Source organism: Charadrius vociferus, unplaced genomic scaffold (assembly GCF_000708025.1).
Source record: "Charadrius vociferus isolate BGI_N301 unplaced genomic scaffold, ASM70802v2 scaffold31, whole genome shotgun sequence".
In the NCBI taxonomy this organism is placed as follows: Eukaryota; Metazoa; Chordata; class Aves; order Charadriiformes; family Charadriidae; genus Charadrius; species Charadrius vociferus.
The window spans coordinates 87,222-108,033 of NW_009646966.1; the positions used below are offsets into that span (position 1 = coordinate 87,222).

Sequence of the window (20,812 nt, forward strand, 5' to 3'; positions counted from 1 at the left end):
TCTTTCCAGAGATTGTAAAGTTGCCTGAAATTAAGTAGTGAATATTTGAGACTATTCTGAGCTATCTAAACATTTAGGATCAGCTTTTCGGGTAGAAAGTGACTCTATATGGAGCTACTAGCACAGGGAATCGTGTAGCTGACAAAAAGAAAGTTGGGAAAGGTGCTGACAAAGAGTCTATTCATGTTACCAGAATCATCCCTTTCCATATGCTACCTATGTGAAAAGTGAGCAGCCCAGCTGATGTCTGATTCTCTGTGGTTTTGCGGTCACTGGCCTTCTACAATACACCTGCTAATCACGGGTGAAGTTTATGGACCTATAGGGCACCATCTAGCTGCATTCTAAGGTTGAGATGTGTAGGGTTTTTATTTACAGGGCTTCATAAGAAGAAGAGCAAATGAAATTTGTCTGATCCAGAGTAGTTTGAGCAAGAATTTAATGGGATATCCTTATATGCCTGGCCTTTTCCCATAGTTCCTTGCCAACAAACATACCTGGTTTTCTTAGGTAAAATGAAAATCGCATTTCTCATGATGATATCGTCAATCTCGTTTTAGGTTTTGTTTTCTTCTGGAGCTTTTGTTCGTGCTGATGTGAGTGAATGGGGAATGAGCATAACACTTAGGGCACCCAGTTCAGATTACAGACATACGATGGGACTCTGTGGCACCTTTGACGGAAGTGCAGAGAATGACTATCACACTGCAAGTGGGGTGGAAATCCCAAGCCATGCTAATGTTCCTTTTTCTTTCATTAAGGAGTGGAGGTAACAAAATACTTCTGCTTCAATCAAATGTCATCATTTTTGGTTCAACCTTTCCTTCACACTCTTATAAGTGTGTCAAAATAATAAAAAATCCTCTCAGTTTTTAAAGTTAATGTTAGAATGCCATCATTACATTCCATAATTAATTTCAGAGAAAATAGAAACTGAAGTGCCAAATTATTATGTAAGTAGTATGATGTAAGATTAGTTTGATTAGGTTCTGAACAAATTATCAAGGTATACAGGAATTATCGACTCTTCTTCTGTTATAAGTTACTCCCATGGTTTTGTGATTTACCTGGTCTTTAAACATAGCTGTGTGCTGCAGATTCTGTGATCTGTGCTGTAGTAGTATTAAACAAAAAAAAGCAAAATAAACATTAATGCTTTACTGAAACAATGAAAATTGTTCAGATACAGTTTCAACTTTTTCTTTCTTCTCTAGGATTTCACCAGGAGATAGCTTGTTTGACAAGACACCTGCTTCTTTAACATCTTCTAAAAAAATGGTCTTCTGTGACTGCACACTTGAAGAGGCTGGATTATATCCATCAGTGAATAAACTAGAGACAGTTTCTCAGTCAGAACTTCCTCTGTCTTGTAAAGAAAGTGAAAATGGTAGATTTCTTTCTTTGATACCGGGACTGGATGTCACTGCTGAGTATCTCAGTCCTGTTGATCTTGTCAGAGGCTTAAAGAAACGTTCATCTGCACATGAAATGGATTCATCTACACTTCTGCAGAGAGAGGATAATCAAACCAAACTTCAGAAAACATCACTAGTAAACACTCGTGTCTCTGCAACCTCAGTCGGAAATACTGGTATAGAAAGAGAAGGAACTTCAGGCTCAGGCATTAGAAGAAATTCTCACCATTATAGTAGTCATCTTCACAGAAGTCAATCTGTTACAAGTAGAGGGAAGCGCCAAAATTATTATGAGTACCATCCGCTGTTTCTATTCCAGAGTCTTAGCCAAACAGACTTAGAGGGATATAGTTATTTCTTCCCAGAGGACCATACCACTGACACAGACCAAAAGTTTCTTCCTTCTTGGCCCACACCGTCTGGCCTCACCGAGTCTAGCGCTTCGTTACTATGTCGGCAGGCAATAGCTAATTCCAGTATAGGAAGATCTTGTGGTGGCCTTCTTGGCCGGCGAATAGAGGATGCAATCAATATGTGTGTTAAAGATTTGCAGCTTAAAGATGACCTCAGTTGGGCAGAAGCTGCCTTAGCTCTTCTAGAGAACGAATGTGAGAAAAGACTTTTAGAAGAAATAAATTACAACCGGCAGGAACTTGAAGGGTCAGTTGAGAGCCTACTTACTGCATTAAAGTGTCCCAGTCTCTGCAGTGGTAACGGGGAATGTACAGAATGGGGCTGTGCATGTTTTCAGGGCTACAGCTCATATGACTGCAGCATAATGTCTGGTAAGTGTGTGTGTGTGGGGGGGAAGAGATTTATTTAAATAATGTTCTCAATGATTGTGCAACATACGTACATTTATTTTGCTGCCTTTCTCTCCCACTTTTGTACGCTGACAAGGGTTCCCTACAGTGGCCATGTTCATTACCCAGCAATTTAGTTCCAGTTTAATACAGCCATAATTGTTTCCTATTCAGCCTTCGTTTTTCCAAAGGGCAAAATATAGGCTTCGTTTCTGGTATGTCAGATTTTAAAAATTTACCACTCGGGGAGTTTGCAATCCAGAGTATTGCCCCAAGAGATTAGCAATGTTTCTACATGCTGTCTTCTTCAGGGAAGATCTACCACATCCATCCATTCCCTAATTTTTTATAGTCTATGTGATCCTGTTTATTAACTTAAGTGGGATGTTTTTCTCTTTGGTGATGTTACATCTCTGCAAGCTAACTGTTAGATCTGGTGGGAGCAGAATTGATGGTGAAGAAGAAAGGTACAGCAAATAGAGCTCGGCAGGTTTTGGTTCTGTTTTTTTATTATTCAGCAAATAAGACATTCACTAAAATTCAGTTAAGCAGGTACACTGGAAAAATATGAAAAGTACTACAAAAGTCAAAACCCTTTCAAAACAAAACCTGTTAATATTTTGTTTTGCAATGGTGTTATTGTTTTAGAGACCTATTTAAAAGCAAATAGAAAAAGAGGTAAGAGAATAATAAAAAGAAATATGTTATTTCTCTTGAAGTCATATAAACTGGGTTTGCTTCATAAAAGCTATTTTTGAGTTATCTAATATTTGACACTTCATTTCCTGAAATAACTTCCAACTGAGATGTTTTTGTTTAGTCTTTAAACAAAAGAATCCCTTTATAAATTATTGCATAACTGTGACCTTTCCAGTTCCTGTTACTGAGGCCTGAGTTTCATTTAGATTTTATTCAACACGTGTGATGTAAAGAACCATAGATGAGAAAGCAAAACGCGTATTCACAAGTGTTTGTTGTGAGATCAGTATTTTCTCTGCTTCATAATATTCAAGTTTCAAGAGAAGACAAAAGCCTAGCTTTAAAGTTAAGATTCATTTTGACAATAAAAGATGTTTCTGCCTTTCTTCAGCTGGGTCCAGATTTCAGTGTTTACGTAGTTGTCTTAGTTGGATAGAGAAATAAACTTATTGCTTAATGTAAATGCATATGAACGAGTTAAAGTACTGACATTCATTGTCTAATGTCTACTTCAAAGACCAGGCTCCAGAAATTACAGAGCTGGAGAATGCTGGGCTGTGCGATATTCGACAGTATGACTGCACATCAGTGAGAGCTTTCGGGCATGGCTTCAGGGAGTCATTGAATCTGAAATGTGAAATTGTCAAATTACAGGTAGGTCTCCCTGAATAGTACCAATTACATTTTAAACTTCTCAGAGAACGAGGGGGGAAAAAAAAAGTCTACCATATTATTCATTGATGTGGGTACAACCCAATGCTTTAGTAGAAGCTAAAAGCAAAGGCACTCAGCACTTTGCAGCAGACGCTCAAGTCTTTGCAAGATTGCCATTTCCTCCATGATAACAGAAATACAAAACATAATGGGAATGTTCAGCAGCCGAGAGGGAGATAATAGCATATGGCAGCTATCCATCAGAAAAGGGCAAGGGCAACCCTATTAGTAACAACCAGTACATCGTTGTTCAGTTTTTTAAGTGCTTATGGAGAGGAATTGAAGTACCATTTCTTTGGAAAAGGACAGCAAGGTTAAAGGCATTACTAGATTTCTGTCTCAAATCTAATGCTTGAAATAGCCCTTTTATAAACATAATAAATCTGTTATGGAAAGAGAGAGGCATTTTTGATGTGTTGTCCATTTCCCTGGGGTAGAATACAATGGCTATTTAATGGTACATGTCAGCTCTATAGCCCAGGTTTGAACAGGAGATTAAAAACGTTGCACTGTAAGCTAAGAGGAATCTATATTGAGAGACTTTTGTTACTCAGACCTAGAATTTGCTCGAGGCAAATTTACAAGCAGTTTACAAGTGTTAGCCTGGAATAAACATCGGCAATTACAAGTTTTTATGTCATGTTAGACACGAGGATAAAAAAAATCTTCAAAGTAAAATTGGGTTTCATTGATGTGATGATGGAGGGGGTGGGGAGATGGTGAAACGGGAACAGTTCAATGGGAAAATTTTGTTCTTGAGACAGAAGTTTTCCTTAGCTACTTCCAGCAGATACTAAAATTATTTTGACAGATTAAGCAGCACTGGCTATAGATTTTTCTACACACATGTGTGCACTCATCTGCAAGTTGGCTTGAAATGATCAAGTCGAGAGTAAGTTTACACTCCATTAGGTTAAAAGACTTTTATACCAAGCTCACAGTGAAGCAATTATTGGGAGTTCACTTATCACAGTTTGAAATGTCTCAGTTTTAACTCGTGGCAAGATATTCTGATATATCACCCTTTGTGGCGGTGTATTTGGCTCCCAACTACAAAAACTTTCTGTTTAATCACTTTTATTGATGATCTTATAACTCACAAGAGCCAGGTTAGAAAATGAACAGTACTGCTGTTATCTGCAGTTCAGGGGGAAGCTGAGAATGTTTTCCTTGAAAATGCAAAAGGAAGGGTGTTTGGGGTGTTTTGTTTTGTTTAGTTTTGTTTGTTTAATTTTCAGGCCACAGTAATAATGACTTCATGCAAATGTCAATGGACTTGCAACAGTATAGAACCAGAGTATTTTGAGATTAAACTTAAATGATCAAAATTTTATAGAAGAGTCTTTTTGGCAGAATTTAGAGCTAATACACGCTGAATTTCTTATTTTTTTTGTATTTTCATTTTTGAAAGGTTAAATCAAATCCGTTGTCCATAGACTGTCCTACCATGTTAGGAAGAATGTAGGTCTTGTGCGCAATGCTGAAAGAGGTGGTTCAGAGCATTCTGTATTGAAGTTGCTCACAGATGCAGGACTACTACACATCTCATGGTAGAGGTTTGTGTAGGACGTGGCCAGGGAACCTATGTTTACATAGATCCAGAATTTACTCAGATTTTTGTAAAGGATGAGAGTGTGTTTAATGTCCCCAAAATGAAAATACAGTTTTAGTTCCTTCTTATGTTGAACTGCAGAATTAAGTTTTTCTATGAACGTAACGATCTGGAATGCTAGTAGATCTGAAGATTTTTTTTAATTGGCTTTTGAAAGGTTAGTATGTTTCTGAAAAAATTATCTGAACTTGCCTCCAGCTAATAACAAAAGGTTTCCAGAGAAATAAGCTGTATCACATTTCAAAGATTATGGTACTCAATGCACTCAAAATGACATATGTAGAAATATTTAGCTGTTACATTTTGCTCACCCTTGCTGTGAAGTCCTTAACTGAGTATAGGGTGGAAGAAAAACTAAATGTTTGGTTGGAACAAAAATAGCTCATATGTCTTTTCAGCAGAAGTTTTTATTTTTCTGTTATTTTTCTATTTGTAAAAAAAAAAAAAAAAAAGGGGTGGGGGGGGCAAAGCCTTATCAACAGATGACTCCCCATGTCAGGATTGGGATTGAATAAATGTCTCAATTGGCTCCAGTAACCGAAAAAATATGCCAGCTCAGTAAAACCTAGTCAAGTTCAAAATTATTTTGATCTTGCTGTTCTCTTGATTCTTAGCCTGCCTGGATTCTTACTTCCATCTAACTTGATTTTCCGTATGCTTATCCCTGCTTCCACATCAATACTTCAGTCAAAGAGTATTATCATCCCTATTCTGTTACCTCGAACTCTCAAGATGGATCCTTGGATGACTCGCCCTCACTGCGGTTTAGAATGGTGTTACTGGTGTAATCTATTGGCTTGTGCAAGGGCTTAATGGCTAACGGCCAGTATTCCTCCAGCACCCAGAATGATACCTGAGCCTTGCCAAAAAACTCATCTGTTCCTTCAACTAAAGCTTGTCCTCTCCTGGGAGCAGAGACGGAGAGGGATGGAGGCACTTAAAGCATCAGATCAGTGCTGTTAGAGGATCGCCCACTGCTTAACCCTCCCATTACTCTCCAGCTGGAAAAACTGTTTGTCCTTGGCAGTGCAGTGCCAAAGGGCCGTGCGGCAGGAAAGACTGCTCTGCTTTTTCTTCCACAGTAGCAGGCTTAGGTAGAAATCTATGTGCGCAAATAATTAGACTTGTTCAACTACTGTGCAATACATGTTTGTTTTTTTTTTATTCTGATGAAAATATTTTCATAACGTATTTCACTGAAAAAAACCCAGATTTTCTGTCTTAATATTTAGTATAGTGATAGACAATGGATTCCTGGAGAACCTCTGACTATGCCAGCTGCCTTCCAAAATGCCAGGACTGTCGACTGCCAGTTACCAAATGATGGCCAGCAGTCTGATGGCATGGATCTGGTTGATGATAAACCCATTGCCCGGTGGCAAATAAAGGTACTCTCAGAAATCTAAAATATTCGCTTACAGACATTGCTATTAAGATGAAAATATACTACATAAGTATTATCCTTCTTTAATGGTATTAAAGGTGGAACTCAGCCTGCTTAACTTGGGGTCCCAGTTTCATCACCTAAGCTTAAGTGTTGAGTGCCATTTGAGAGCATTCTTCTGGTAGATACAACCTAGGACCTACAGAGACATGTTCTTCAAGAATGGAAGTTAAAGGCTGGGTAGTCACCCTAGAGCATTTCGAATGACATGAGACACATTTATGGGAAAATTGAGTTGAGCCCAGTCTACGTGTTCGAAACTCCGTGTGAGGAAGATATCTGAGCTGTCATACAGATCGAGTCAATAAGGTCAATAGAGTCTACACACTATTTAATTTACCCTAGAGTAGACACCTACATGTCATTGGTCAAATATCTGCCTAGGCTTATTGGCAGGATTGATTAGATTTCTGATTATTACTATGAGAGTTTAAACAGCTAAATGTAGGTGTCTATCAATGAGTTGAATCTCATGCTAGCCGTCCATGCTGGTGATATGTTGATACCTGTATGGGTTAATCTATTTTTACTGTACATCTTGCAGATTTCTAATGATGGATTCATTTATAGCAACTCTAAAACAATGATATTATATGATGGAGCCTGTCAGACATGTGAACCACAAGGATCTGGATTATGTACGTTAAAGGTATGTATTTAATTACTCTTTGTTTATAATGAAAAAAAGCATCTTTTCAGGCAGAAAGAAATCTACAAAAATCAGCAGAACATACCCTGTTCCTGTTTCCAACAGAGAGTTTCAATGCACAGAAATGGCAAGCAGAGAAAGATAAGCTGGGATGAGGCAATTTTGAAATAAAAAATACCAAACCAAAAGCACTTCATACAATTACCAAATAAAACCAAATGTACTGTCAGTTGTTTAGATTTAAAAACAACCCTAGTTGTTTAGTGGAAGTGCAGAATAGATTTGATTTTATTTGACACTTTACAAATTCATCCAGATTTGCTGTTTGATAACCAAAAATTAATGAATCACATTGTCGTTTTTCTAAAAGGAGAAAACATGCAACATAGATGGACTCTGTTACGGTGAAGGTGACACAAATCCAACGAGCCCTTGCTTGCTCTGCAGGCCTGACATATCAAAGTTAACTTGGTCAGTTATTGAAAGTAAGTTCTAGATTTTTTTTTTTTTTAATAACAAGAAGTTGAAAATCTGCACAGCTTTTAAATTTATGGAAAGAGTGAAATTTTAAGTTTAACTAGTTAAGTGTTTCATTTAAAGCTTAGTACCCACTTAACTTGTAATTTGATCTTGGTTTTCATCTAACATTTCTCCTAATTTCTGAAAACGATATTTTGTTTTCCAGACCATACATGTAGAAGTCAGGCGTTTTTCTTTTTTCTTGCCCTGCCCCCCTAGTGGCCATTACAAATAACTAATGAAAATTAACAACTCTCAGCCTAATTGGCACTTTGAAGTCTTATGATGATTGGCACAGCTACATCCACAAATGTTTGTCTTCAACATTTAGCAATAAAAGATATTTTCCAACAAATGACTTTGATACCAAACAAGAAGAGAATGCAAACTGAATTAAATGTCATGTCATATTTATTAGCCACTTAATATTTGGACATAATCTGCGTAGATACATGGCGTAAACAAATACTTGAAAGTACATCCAAGGCTTTCATACTTTATTCCAGTTAGAAATCAGACTATGAAAAGAAGATCTAAGTCTAGATTCTTCGATTTTCTTCTCGGTAGTACAAAGTTCTAGCCTAGAAGCTGTAGCTCTTTTGACTCAGATCTTAGTCTTTGGATATACAAATCGTATTGGTCCCTTCACCAAATGGGACGTCTCTTGGAGCTTTACTAGTAGCCATCCAGCCCGCCCCATCAACCCAAGTCCATAACATCTCAAATACAAGCATTCCATCAGTGTTTTCATGGGTGAATGTGCTGGCAAGACTCTGCCCAACTTGGGAAGGGTCCTGCATGAGTGAGACTTCTGGTGCTTGTCTTGCTGAGTCTTCCTAGTTCAAACGTGTACTGAAAACCAAGGTAGCTATACCTATTCCAAAAAGAATCAAACCTGAAAGAAAGAAATGAAATGAAACTTATCCAGCAGTCAGGGAGTCTAGGGATTTGCATCTTACAGCCATGGACTGGAATTCAATATTGCCAAAGTTGGAAATGAGAGAAGATTGTAAACCAAACAATTCCTCAAAATCAAGGAGCACAACCTCTTCTCCAAAGTAGATGTCATTAGGAACAGGGTATCAGAATCTAACTGCTGAGACACTGATTACAGCTTCTTCTCCCTTCCTGGTTTCTGCCACAGTGGGTGGGTTCCTGCTTGGAGCGATCACTTCACTGTAACCCAAACTTTGCAAATCTTAATCACCTTCCTATGTCCCAACTTCAAAACCTACACTCTCCCCAGGACTTCTGCTTCTCTCTTTCACAGAACTTGTCCTGGTGCTGTGGGTTAGTTTGTTTTCACCTGGTGTCTCTAGAAATTTAGTTATTCTTGCTGAATACGTTAGAGTTCAACAGTGCAGGCATCTCAATAGACTAAGACTTACCACTGAGTAAGTTGTGTGGTTGAAATAATTCCTAGGAACAATGAGCAAATAACTTATTCCATCACTTCATGCACTGTTTTGCCAAGATAACCACTGCAGCCCATTCCCAAGTATTGCTTAACAATGTCTATTTATTTGTCAAAGGAAACACCAATCACCTCTAAGTCTTATGGCTTCCTGTACTTTCATCCGCAAACGCTCTCTGCGCAGTTAAAATACAGTAGTTAAATTTGATAAATTCTTAGTTCTTTCTGTGTGCAGATGCACTGCATCTCTACAAGCTCTTGTGTAGCGTAAGTAATTTCTTGGTTACGTTGTTACAGTTATAATGAAAATATCTGGTGTTTTTCCTGTGCCATTCAAATTACATTAGGATTTAAGAGAAATAATTACATGTGACTTCCTTAATGGAAAGATATGCTCCTTTTAATTTTTATAAGTGTATTGCAACTTTTGTTTAAAAGAGGAAAATATCTCCTTTGTTACAGACAACCAGCCTCCAGTGCTTGAAACTTTTCAGGGTACGCTGCAGACTTTCTATGGAGAAGATTTTGTATACCAGTTTTTGGCTTCAGATCCAGAGGGCTCTGCTATTCATTTCACATTGGATTCTGGTCCAGAAGGTGCCAGTCTTTCCCCTTCAGGTCTCCTTTTGTGGAAAGCTGTGTCAATGAATCTCCATAAATTAACATTTTCTTTGACAGATGACTGCAATGCAAAGACTAAGGTAGAAATAGAGGTAATGAATATTACAGTAAAATGACACCTACTAGTAAGATGTTTAAGATATCTAATTACAAAACTCATTGCTAGTTCATTAAAAAAAGAAAACTGTCTTATTGGGCATGTCTTGTAGGTCAGTGTAAAATCATGTGATTGCCTAAATAATGGCTCATGTGTGACAAACGTTAATTTCCCACCTGGAAGTGGAAGATATCTTTGTGTGTGTGGGGCTGGATTTGAAGGTGATCTCTGTCAAGTGAATACTGATGACTGTAAACTTAACCAATGTGGTATTGGCAGATGTGTGGATGGAATAAACAGCTATTACTGTGAATGTCCACCTGAACTTCAAGGTAAATTGCTACTTTATTTACACACATTTATGACATTTAGTGATAAATGGGAATTTCTGATTTCATGTCTACAATTTTTTTTTTTAAAAGAATTGACTGTAAATAGTATGAAGAAATTTTATGGCCTTGTGATGAAGCTATATGATGTACTTCAGTATTTTTCTTGCATGAATACAATGGTTGTTTATATTATGAGAGCAAATTTCCATTGTTTTCCTCTGCAAAGGTAAACTCAGCAACATGGTGAAACATAGGAGCGATAAGTTTGGTTGCAGTGTGATTCCTCCTATGCCTGCAGATAACCATGCGGTCCCCACAGCCCATCTTCTCCATAGTCCGCAATCAGCAAGATACTTAAGATGAAAAAATGTGAATAGCAAACCTAGTCAGCTCTGTTTATTAGCTGTACTGAAATACTTCATCGTACTTGATAGATGCCCTTTTTGTATTTCAGCACCTGCATACATTCTACTTTTATCTTTTATAAACATACTGTCAAAGTCTAGTGGCACAATATTATAAAAAAAAAATATATCTGTATTTCAATGCAGGTAAAAATTGTCAAGATGATGTAGATGAATGTGTATCCAGTCCTTGCTTCCCTGGAGTATTTTGCTTCAATACTTTTGGATCTTACTATTGTGGTCCGTGCCCAAATAATCTGCAAGGAGATGGGAAGTCATGTTATGGTAAAATTATTTGTTTTTCACAAGAATGCTATTATCTTATCGTCATTCAGTTAAAATACCTTTGGTTGTGATTCATGTAACTGTAACTCAGAACTCCTTTCAGCAGTCAACAGAACAGGATGGTGTTTCTGACTGTTGATGGCTGCGACAGAATCTCAGTTGATGACAATGTCAGACTGCACCGGGTCACATCATAGTTGTAAAACACTTTTTCAGGTGACGAGAAAAAATAGATACAAAATACCCAAATTCTTTTATATCAAAGTAGGATACAATGAAATGTTTTTTTTTTTTTCTCCATTATTTTCATAATATGAGCTATTATTGACAAAATATCTATTAGATTGCTTAACATACAATTATTTACCCAAATCAAGGCACTTGCCAAATAACATGCCCAAACATTTATTTACAATGCAATTACTGAATAATTTGTATTTTTAAAATACTCTATTGAAAACTTTTAAAAACCAGGTTTTACCCTTTACCTGCGTTCTGAATTTTCAGTTATTTTCATGTACTAAAACTTTAACTTTGTTTGCAATTTATTTGCAGCTAAAGAAAAAGTAACTACTAATGTGCCTTCACATCTTTTGTTTTTAGAAAACTTTGAAGACACTAATGTTGAAAGAAAGGATTCCACAGGAGAAATTGGAGGGAATAAAGGTGATTTTTTCATGAAGAAAATGGAATTTCTGATTCACATACTGATAAGAATATAGCTGGCAAATAAAGGTTCTAGTCAGTTTTATGTTACTCACTTTAATTTTTCAGTTTGAATCAATTTAATTCATTACTGGGGTTGTAGTCTGATCTGAAAAGTGAAACTGAAATGTCAATATCAACAAATCCCTTAGGTCAGTCAAGTCATTTTATTGACAGTGTGATGTATGACATTCTTGCCGTTGCCTTTTGTTTTTGTGACTAACCACTGACATAAAATAGGTAACATGGGGATAGGGACATCTGTTATACGAGATAAGCAAAAGTTTATGGCATTATGTTGAATGCCAATTTCCTACTTTAACTCAAAGGAAAGGTGAAGGATATGGCACGTGAACGTCTTAATTCCAAAACTCCGTAAATGCTGCTGCTGGCATTTCCAGCTCTGTGCCTGCTGGGGCTTTCTTCGCAGGAAATTCTTGTCTGTCTTTTCCCTTTATCTCAGAATTGTTAGTGGGGGAGGAAGAAAACTCTCTCACTCCGCTGCCAGTGCTGGATAATTCTTCCTCGGCTGCAAAATGGTTTGCTTTTCAGCAGTGGGAGACAGCACTCTGTAATAGGATTCAGTAAAGTTTAACCTTTTGTAGGTCATTTTTTTAGTACCATTCTAAATGGGGTAGGGACAGAGCTTAAGTTGGGTTTGGATAAGCTCCTCCAGTTTCCTTCTGCCCCGTAATGCTAAAAGCCCATACGTGGCATTCTGCCATTCTGGGATCACAGTGCCATACTCCTTTCCACAACCCACCAGACCACCCGCTTTTCCTGGGCCGAATATGAAGAACTCTTCATTCACTTTGCACTCCTTTCAATGAGGAGGCTGAGGCCGTCTCTGTTTATAAAACACATGAAACGTCCCACTAACAAAACCCATGCAGAAACTTAAAGAAGGTTCATAAAAAAGTTTGGAGAGTTAAAATGGTAATACTGTTACTCCAAGGTGATGGAATTGTCCATGGTGCATCAGTAAGTATAAGCATGCACATACTTGTGATTAAATATCTGTTTCTAGACTCTGGGCTTGTTGCTGACACTTAGACACACTGATGAACCAGAAGCAGTATCTTTTCTTTAAGCTCCATTTCAGTTATCTTGTTGGAAGCAATACATGGAGCTGGTAATTTGCTCCGACAGGAAAGCTGTTTATTGACCTGGTATGGGAAAATCTCTGCTGTCTGCCTCATATATACGGTGCTTTCTCCTTATCTTCCACCCAAGAAAAGGCCATGGTGAGGGTGGGAAAGGACACAGCTAGGATACTTTGATTTTCTCCAATTCTGCCAGTTAGGTTCTACTGCATACACATACTCTGATGTAGCACATGGAAAGGCTTCCTGAAGCACAGAATGAATGGGCTGCACATTTTTCTGTTCAGAAGGCATTCCCCACCCTCAGAAGGAAGAAAAAAAAAAAAGTGTCATAACATTCCCATACTTTTTTTCCCCTCTTCTTTCTGACATACTGTAGGTTTTCAACAATCATCCTTTGAGAAGGTTTTAAGCATCTCAAGCTATATTCCCAGTTCTACAGATGTCCCCGAGAGATTTATTTCTACAGAAACGGGCAGTAGCAGCTCTCCACCAGCCTCCACAGTAAAAACAATCACTTCTTGGAAGTCGCTTAATTCTCAGAGAAGTGCTTCTGTACAACCTGCTGTTACTGGAAACATTGCTCATGCTCTCAGCACCACCAGTGGTCACCTCGCTAACATGGAAGAGAGTTCTTCAGTACATGCTGTGATGACTGCATCTTCAAGGAGCCATGCTGTATCACCTGAGAAGAAAACAAAGGCACAAGTTGAGGCCTACAGCTACTTTGAGACCAGCAGGAAGACTTCTCCTGGCAGTAGAACCAATATAAGCAAACGGCTTTCTTTGCACAGCAAAGTATTCAAAGGTGGAAACGCTCACAGAGTTCAGCACCTATTAGCCAAGCATAAAGCGAGTCCTTTGCCTTTTGTCCTCGTTGAAGTCACTGCCCCACCAAAAACGCTTCCTGAAGAACTGGGTGAAATAGTGATTCCTAAAGCAGTAACCTGTACCGATTTACCCTGTTTTCCTGGTGTACCTTGTGAGCTAAGTCAAGATGGAATTGTCAAGTGTGGCCGTTGTCCTTATGGTTATTACGGAGATGGCTTCAGTTGTAGAGGTATTACAAATAACTGCACTAAATGCTTTGCAGAAAAGAATTTTGTGACATCTTTATAACCTGAAAGTACATTGTTACTGTGTGATGAGTGAAATGCAGAGAGTATTGAATTTTCTCATTTTCATTATTAATATTGGCATAGCCTAAAGGCTTTTAGTTGTATAGCTGCACTTAAAAATATTTTTGCTGATGTGTCTCAGGCTCCCCACTTATGGGCAGAGACCTAATGGAATCTATGTGATCTGTTCATTATGTTAGGCAAGACTCAGTTGTGCTGAGATGCCACTTTCATTTTCCTTATTGCTTTCTTTGTTTTCTTCACTGCCTTTCAGCAAGATGTAGACAAACATGTGGCAAAAATATGGAGTGTGTGGCACCCAATATTTGCAAATGCAAGCCTGGTTATGCTGGTTATAACTGTCAGGCCGGTGAGTATGGCACTTTGATTTAGCCTGTGGTAACTCATTTCCACAAATTAATGATTTGAAGATCACTGTTGATTTTTTTTACACAGCTCTGTGCAGACCTGATTGCAAAAACCATGGGAAGTGCATTAAGCCCAATGTCTGTGAATGTCTACCAGGATACAGTGGTTCCGCTTGTGAGGAAGGTAAATAGAATATTTTTTTGCCTTTGAATCCATAAATGCCCAAAGGATGCTGTAAATAACTTCCATGACTGTTCATTCTGACAGCAAAGAGGTATGTTCATTTTACTTTTACTTTAACAGAACTCTTTAAGTCACTTGCTCGTATATACCTTGCTTTTTTTGATATAAGCTGTAAATGTTGCTTGTAATTGGATATTCCTAAATTTAGCTTTCACAGTAAGTCAAGGAGTTCACCAGTGCATGTAGATGTCTCTAAGCTGAACACTCCCAAAGAGTGGGAAGTCCTGTCTGGACATTGTCTCAGATTTCTTTTCTCCGGAGTGACCACTACTGTTGGGACTCTCTGTGTTCTGTTGGAATTAAATCCTTCTTGTTACTTATTCTTGTCAAAAGGCATTGCATACGTCTCCTTATTTTATTTCAAGGTCTTCACTCACTGTCAGTTGTTAGCCTTTCCCTTTTTCTAAAGCATAACCGATCCATGCATCTTTTTAGAGGTGATTTCTTGAACAACATAATTCTGTTTCTGCAGCACATTGTAAACCACCCTGTCAAAATGGAGGCACGTGCTTGGCCAGAAATCTCTGCACCTGCCCATATGGTTTTGTGGGACCAAGATGTGATACAAGTAAGCAAAAAAAGCATAAGGGAAGAATACAGAACATTTCTCCCATTCTTTAAGGGCAAGAAAGCAAAATATGGTTTACATTTTTGATGCGCTTTGTCTAGTGCTAACAAGTGACATAATACCTGTGCCTCTTTGAAGGCTCCCATGCTTTGACTCTTCAGACATGTTAAATAGTATTTGCACTTGACTTTGAAAACATAACATACTATAAGAAATGCAAGCAGTTTATTATTTATGATTCATGAATGTGGAAACATTGAGCATGTTGGGCATGTGATACTACTTTCAGAACAATCACAGATGTTTAATATGTCCTTACAGCTTTTTAACTTCTATCATCTTAAATTGGTTAGAGGCTGGGGTACGTTCAGAAATTGGTATCAGTGACTGGCGAGTCAGAAAAACTGGGATACAAGAAAACTGAGTTCAGAACCACATTATGGGGTCTCTTTTTTTTTTTTTTATTCTGGCATGAAAATTGGAAAATTTGCTGTGATCATAGCTGAAAAATTGGAATTAGTTAGTCTCACTTAAATTGTCTTTTATGTATCAAATTCTACGTGCTGCAATTTGGCAACTCCAAATTTGGGGTAGATTTCATACTGGTATTTTTTATAATTCAGAGAGTTCCAATTTGGACATGCTGTTTATATATCTTTCACCTGAATGTGCCACTGCATTATTGACCCTGAATTGAGAAAGTTCCTTTTTCAGCTCCTCGTCAAATCCCAGGACTCTTCATTCTCATTTTTTCTTATTCTAGTTTCAATTCAATTAAAAAAAAAAAAATGCTGTTCTACGTTAAGCAATGTTAAAGAGAATGACATGTTGTCCTGAAGAAGTGTTTCATGGTTTTCCACAGCCATGATATTTTAATGTCTTTGCTTGTTAGTCTTGTGTCACTCTGCCTGCAGCTGCACTTGCTGAAGTGATGGAAGACACTTGAGTGAACCTTCTTGGAGTCCATCAAATCTGTCATGTAACGTGGTCCATTTGTCTCTTAGTATTGAACTTCCTATTTTTTTTTAATTTATTTGAAATTTTCTAAATTTTTAACACTGAATATAACCAGACCATGGATAATTATATGGAAAGACATTTTATTTACCTTTATAGTCTGGTGCTAGTATTTTATGGCTTTGAGACTGGATGAATCTGTTCAGCAATTCTTCTACTTGTAGAATTGTATGTTATTTCCAGTGTTAATATTTGGGAAAAAAATGAAAAATGAATCAAGCATAGTTTGTAACATATCTCTTTCTTTCTCTCCTTCCCTCCCCCTCCCGCCCCCCGCACCTTTCTCCTTTGTTTTTGCCCAACTTTTTGGATGGCAGTGGTTTGCAACAGACACTGTGAAAATGGTGGTGAATGTCTTACTCCAGACATCTGCCAGTGTAAACCTGGGTGGTATGGACCTACCTGCAGTACAGGTAACACTCCTGCAACTTCCATGTTCCTGGGGGAGCGTCAGTAGGACCTCCCATGGTTTGAAATTCGGAAGCGCGTGGCTCAGACAGCAGCGATGGGCGGCTGCTTATGGCTGCAGAGCCTCCGCACTCCCTCGTGTCTTCTGCTGCCAGCAGCACCTCTAGAAAGTCTAATACTGATCCTAAAATTTTGGGTAAAGATTTTATGTGAATGGTGTTACCTGCAGTTATTTTAGGTGTTTAATTCCTGTCCTTGAACAGAAGTACGTATTTCATAGCCTTTGTTCGGATGTCATGCTTCCCACTCTTCCTGACCCTGTTTCTGCAGCGCTGTGTGACCCCGTTTGTCTCAATGGTGGTTCCTGTACTAAGCCAGATGTTTGCCTCTGTCCACGTGGATTCTTTGGTGCCCAGTGTCAAAATGGTAATCTTTTTTTTTGTCTTTTCCTCCTCCCCTCCTTAGCCGCCATTACGAGCAAATCTGTGAGAAAACATTGTTATCCTAAGACACAAAATTCACAATCAAGTCACGTACCTAAGAGGTGGTGCAAAACAGAGATTACATTATTTTTTAGATTTTATGGCTGATTCAGCCACTGTCCAAGGAGAAGGGTGACTCAAAATTTCCCTTGTCTTCCGCTCAACTTTTGAGCAGTGTTCAACCAGTTCCACTCTATATTATGTATTCTGGTTACTTGTGTAGATGTACATTTGCCAACCTTGACTGCTTTTTATCTGATTTTGTTTTTACTATTGACTTAGGCATCATTCCGCATTATTTGATTTTTACGAGACAGGCCGGATAGTGCTGAATGTCTGGATAAGCTATTGGAATTTTAGTGTTGCACTCTTGTTTCCTAGAAGTATATGGCTGAGTCAAACAAAATGCAAACTACAGCCTTTTCCTCCCGTCTGTGTCTTTCAGCTGTCTGCAGCCCGCCTTGCAAGAACGGTGGTCATTGCATGAGAAATAATGTCTGTACTTGTCCGGATGGGTACACAGGCAGAAGATGTGAAAAAAGTAAGCCAGTGTTAAAAGCCTTCCAGGATCCAAAAATAACCAATAAATTATTCTGTAATCAGTTATATATACTAAACAGAAGGTGGTTTTGATTTTAAGGTGTCTGTGAGCCAAGGTGCATGAATGGAGGAAGGTGTGTAGGGCCAAACGTTTGCTCTTGTCCTTCAGGATGGAGAGGAAAAAGATGTAACACGCGTAAGTATCTTGTAGTTAACAGGAGAACCATCCCTTAAAATTAATATATGATTCAAGGACAACTCTGTCCACACAAGTAATATGAAGTTAGTGCCAAAGAACTCAAGAATATACACACATTGAAAATATAATGGTCTTTTGGGAGCAAAATTTAGGATGGAGAACTGATACCATGCAGTTCTTAGGCTAAATCATGAGACCAAAATATCTTTTAAATTCTTGTGTAGCAAATAATATTTGTTTCTTTCTTAATTCTTGTCTAAATAAGAAACATCTGTATTTCTGCAAGGAGCTCAGTCAATGAAGTGAAAGAATTGCAATTTGTGCTGTAGGACATAAAGCATATACAATAGAAAAAGAAGTACAGTGAAAGATTGGAAAACTGTGGAGACATAGCAGGAAATGTTTGGAATAGAAGATGCAATGGGCAGAAGCTCTTTAGGAAAGGTAGAAATAGGACTGTCATAGTAGCACAGCTCTGGGTCACATTGTATCTTAATGAAGATATTGATGGTGCATAAATAAAGTGTGGCAGTGTGGATAAAAGCACAGTGTGCATGAAAATCAGCATGAGGATGGGTGGTAGAAATCCGATAAAGTGTTAGCGTCTGTCACAGTATCCACCCGAGGCTCAGATATTGATATGGCCAATGAGCTCTCTAATGGCATGGAGGAAAAACAATTTTCCCTGTATTACTTTCTGTAATTATTGGGAAGTTTTATTGAAAAAAATATTACCTGTATTGACAGGGGTGAGATATTCTTGGACACCATGGAAAAGAGATTTGATTATCAACTAGTCAGTTAACCAATGAGAAATAATAGTGGCTTCATAAGCAGGGATGAGTGCAGAAAAATGGGTCACAGAAAATAACTTTGGATGAAATGTTCATGAGTTGATTCACCGTGTGTTAAATTGCATGATAGACAAAAGATCTCTCACTAAGGTGTGGGTTTTAGTAAGGTGAATTTGGAAAAAAACAAAGATATTTAGTGGTGCTGACTTAATTCAGTATTTCAGGCTTTTGTAGCAACCTGTGATGCATCAGAACATCTCAATGCGTGCTTTGGCTGTAGGGCTGTTTGTTTCTAGTTGCCTTGTTCTTTCATATCCTGTTGATCCTAGATGGGTTTTCAGTGAAGAAGATGTGACAATAGGGAAAGCACTCAGCCACTCATGGACATCCTGAAATGTAAATAATAAGTAACAGTAGTCACCTGGGATATAACCAAACTTTGTGATGATGTCTGTGCAGCAATCTGTCTTCAGGAATGTAAGAACGGTGGGGAGTGTATTGGACCAAGTACGTGTCATTGTCCTCCGCAGTGGGAAGGAATCCAGTGTCAAACACGTAAGAATGATGTCACCTGAAACCTCTTGCTTCAGCACAGTTAAGAATGCTTCATCAACATATAGTGTCTAGAAGTCCTATACAGAATCACAGAATGGTCAGGGTTGGAAGGGACCTCTGGAGATCACCTAGTCCAACCGCCCTGCCAGAGCAGGGTCACCTACAGCAGGTTGCACAGGACGGCATCCAGGCAGGTTCTGAGTGTCTCCAGAGTGGGAGACTCCACCACCTCTCTGTTCCAGTGCTCTGCCACCCTCAAAGGAAAGAAGTTCCTTCTCATGTTTAGATGGAACTTCCCATGTTCAAGTTTGTGCCCGTTACCTCTTGTCCTATCACTGGGCACCACTGAAAAAAGACTGTTCCCATCCCCCTGGCACCCTCCCTTTAAGTATTTATAAGCATTGATAAGATCCCCCCTCAGTCTTCTCTTCTCCAGACTGTATTTTACCCAAATCTGTGTCAAAGGAAGGATAAAGAACAGAGATTCCTCTGCCCATCCTGAAGCCCTCCAGCACATGACGGTGGTCCAGGACCGTGGCAGTACGCAGAGGCTTGCTCTAACAGCGTGTGCTGCTGCAACAGCCCTGAGAGGCCATTGCAATGGCTTGAAATAGTAGGATGCGTTAAAAACCACCTTACTGATATGCCTATCTCAGTTTCATTCATGCCCTCAGCACATTCCCATAATAAATCTGCATCAAAGCATCAGGGGGATGGGACAGACACAAGAACAGTGTTGGTTCCACATGACTGTGAGGTCTTCTTATGCTGAGGGGTGTTTCCCTGTGAAAATACCTAGCAAGTTCTCAGCCCCTGTAAGCAGGAAGAATAAGTACGTAGAAATAGTAATCACTTTTCCTTCACCAAGTTGTTTTCATGAATAAAGCTAAATATGTACCTCTCTTATTTTAGCGGTGTGCAACCAGAAGTGTCTGTTTGGAGGCAAGTGCGTTTTGCCTAACGTATGCTCTTGTCGTCCTGGTTATACGGGAGTCCTCTGTGGGAAGAAAATTCAGGTACGTATGGAGTCAAGGCACCATCACAGATGCAGCGATTTGGGAGTCATTAGCTAGTCCACCTTTGACCAATGAAGTAGCACGAAATACAACAAATGTGTTTGTCTGATATCTTCTTTTCAGTCTCCAGCGAGGGAAAATTAATAAAATTCCTAAGAGCTATTCTATTCCAGTAATTTATAGGCTCTAATACTTACAAAATTGTTCTCAACACCTGAAGTAAATTTCCTTTGTTTCAAATTAAACTGATTATCTCTTGTCGTTCCCTAAGTGGCTGCCGCAGAGATTCTGTCCTCTTCATAGCAACCACTAATCTTTTTTCAAGCATCTGGCCCCGTTTTGGGGAAGAGGATGTCACTGCTGCCTGCCTTAGCTTGCATGGAGTCAAGCCCTCATCTTTTTCAACTAACTACACTGTCACTCAGTTCATCCCTTTCCTTATCCCCCAGTGTAACTTTGGGAATAGCTTTACTTTGTTGCGTTACAGTGAATGATGACCATTTCTCTGTTTTGTCACGTAATCTTCTGTTGTGTTCTTTTGTTTGAGTGCTGACAGTCATTCGCTGAAGTAATTTAAGCATTTCATTACAACTAACCCTTTCTTTGACATCTGAAGTAGAAAGCATACTACTCTTGCATCATCTGTCATGTTTCTCTTCTTTTCATTTCAACATATTTAGACACTTC

At 38.6% G+C, this 20,812-nt stretch overlaps 1 protein-coding gene across 1 annotated transcript in view; it reads left to right on the plus strand.

The window, feature by feature from the left end:
* Positions 1-20,812, plus strand: part of VWDE (von Willebrand factor D and EGF domains) — a 55,455-nt gene that overhangs the window by 32,755 nt on the left and 1,888 nt on the right. The window contains exons 11-29 of the mRNA XM_009895354.1: positions 561-769; positions 1,215-2,200; positions 3,435-3,571; positions 6,476-6,631; positions 7,232-7,336; positions 7,707-7,821; positions 9,732-9,982; positions 10,100-10,319; positions 11,564-11,674; positions 13,196-13,876; positions 14,209-14,304; positions 14,391-14,486; positions 15,019-15,114; positions 16,449-16,544; positions 16,870-16,965; positions 17,467-17,562; positions 17,662-17,757; positions 19,014-19,109; positions 20,022-20,125. Of these exons, the coding sequence (XP_009893656.1) occupies positions 561-769; positions 1,215-2,200; positions 3,435-3,571; positions 6,476-6,631; positions 7,232-7,336; positions 7,707-7,821; positions 9,732-9,982; positions 10,100-10,319; positions 11,564-11,674; positions 13,196-13,876; positions 14,209-14,304; positions 14,391-14,486; positions 15,019-15,114; positions 16,449-16,544; positions 16,870-16,965; positions 17,467-17,562; positions 17,662-17,757; positions 19,014-19,109; positions 20,022-20,125 (3,843 nt within the window). The remainder of the gene's footprint in view (positions 1-560; positions 770-1,214; positions 2,201-3,434; positions 3,572-6,475; positions 6,632-7,231; positions 7,337-7,706; positions 7,822-9,731; positions 9,983-10,099; positions 10,320-11,563; positions 11,675-13,195; positions 13,877-14,208; positions 14,305-14,390; positions 14,487-15,018; positions 15,115-16,448; positions 16,545-16,869; positions 16,966-17,466; positions 17,563-17,661; positions 17,758-19,013; positions 19,110-20,021; positions 20,126-20,812) is intronic.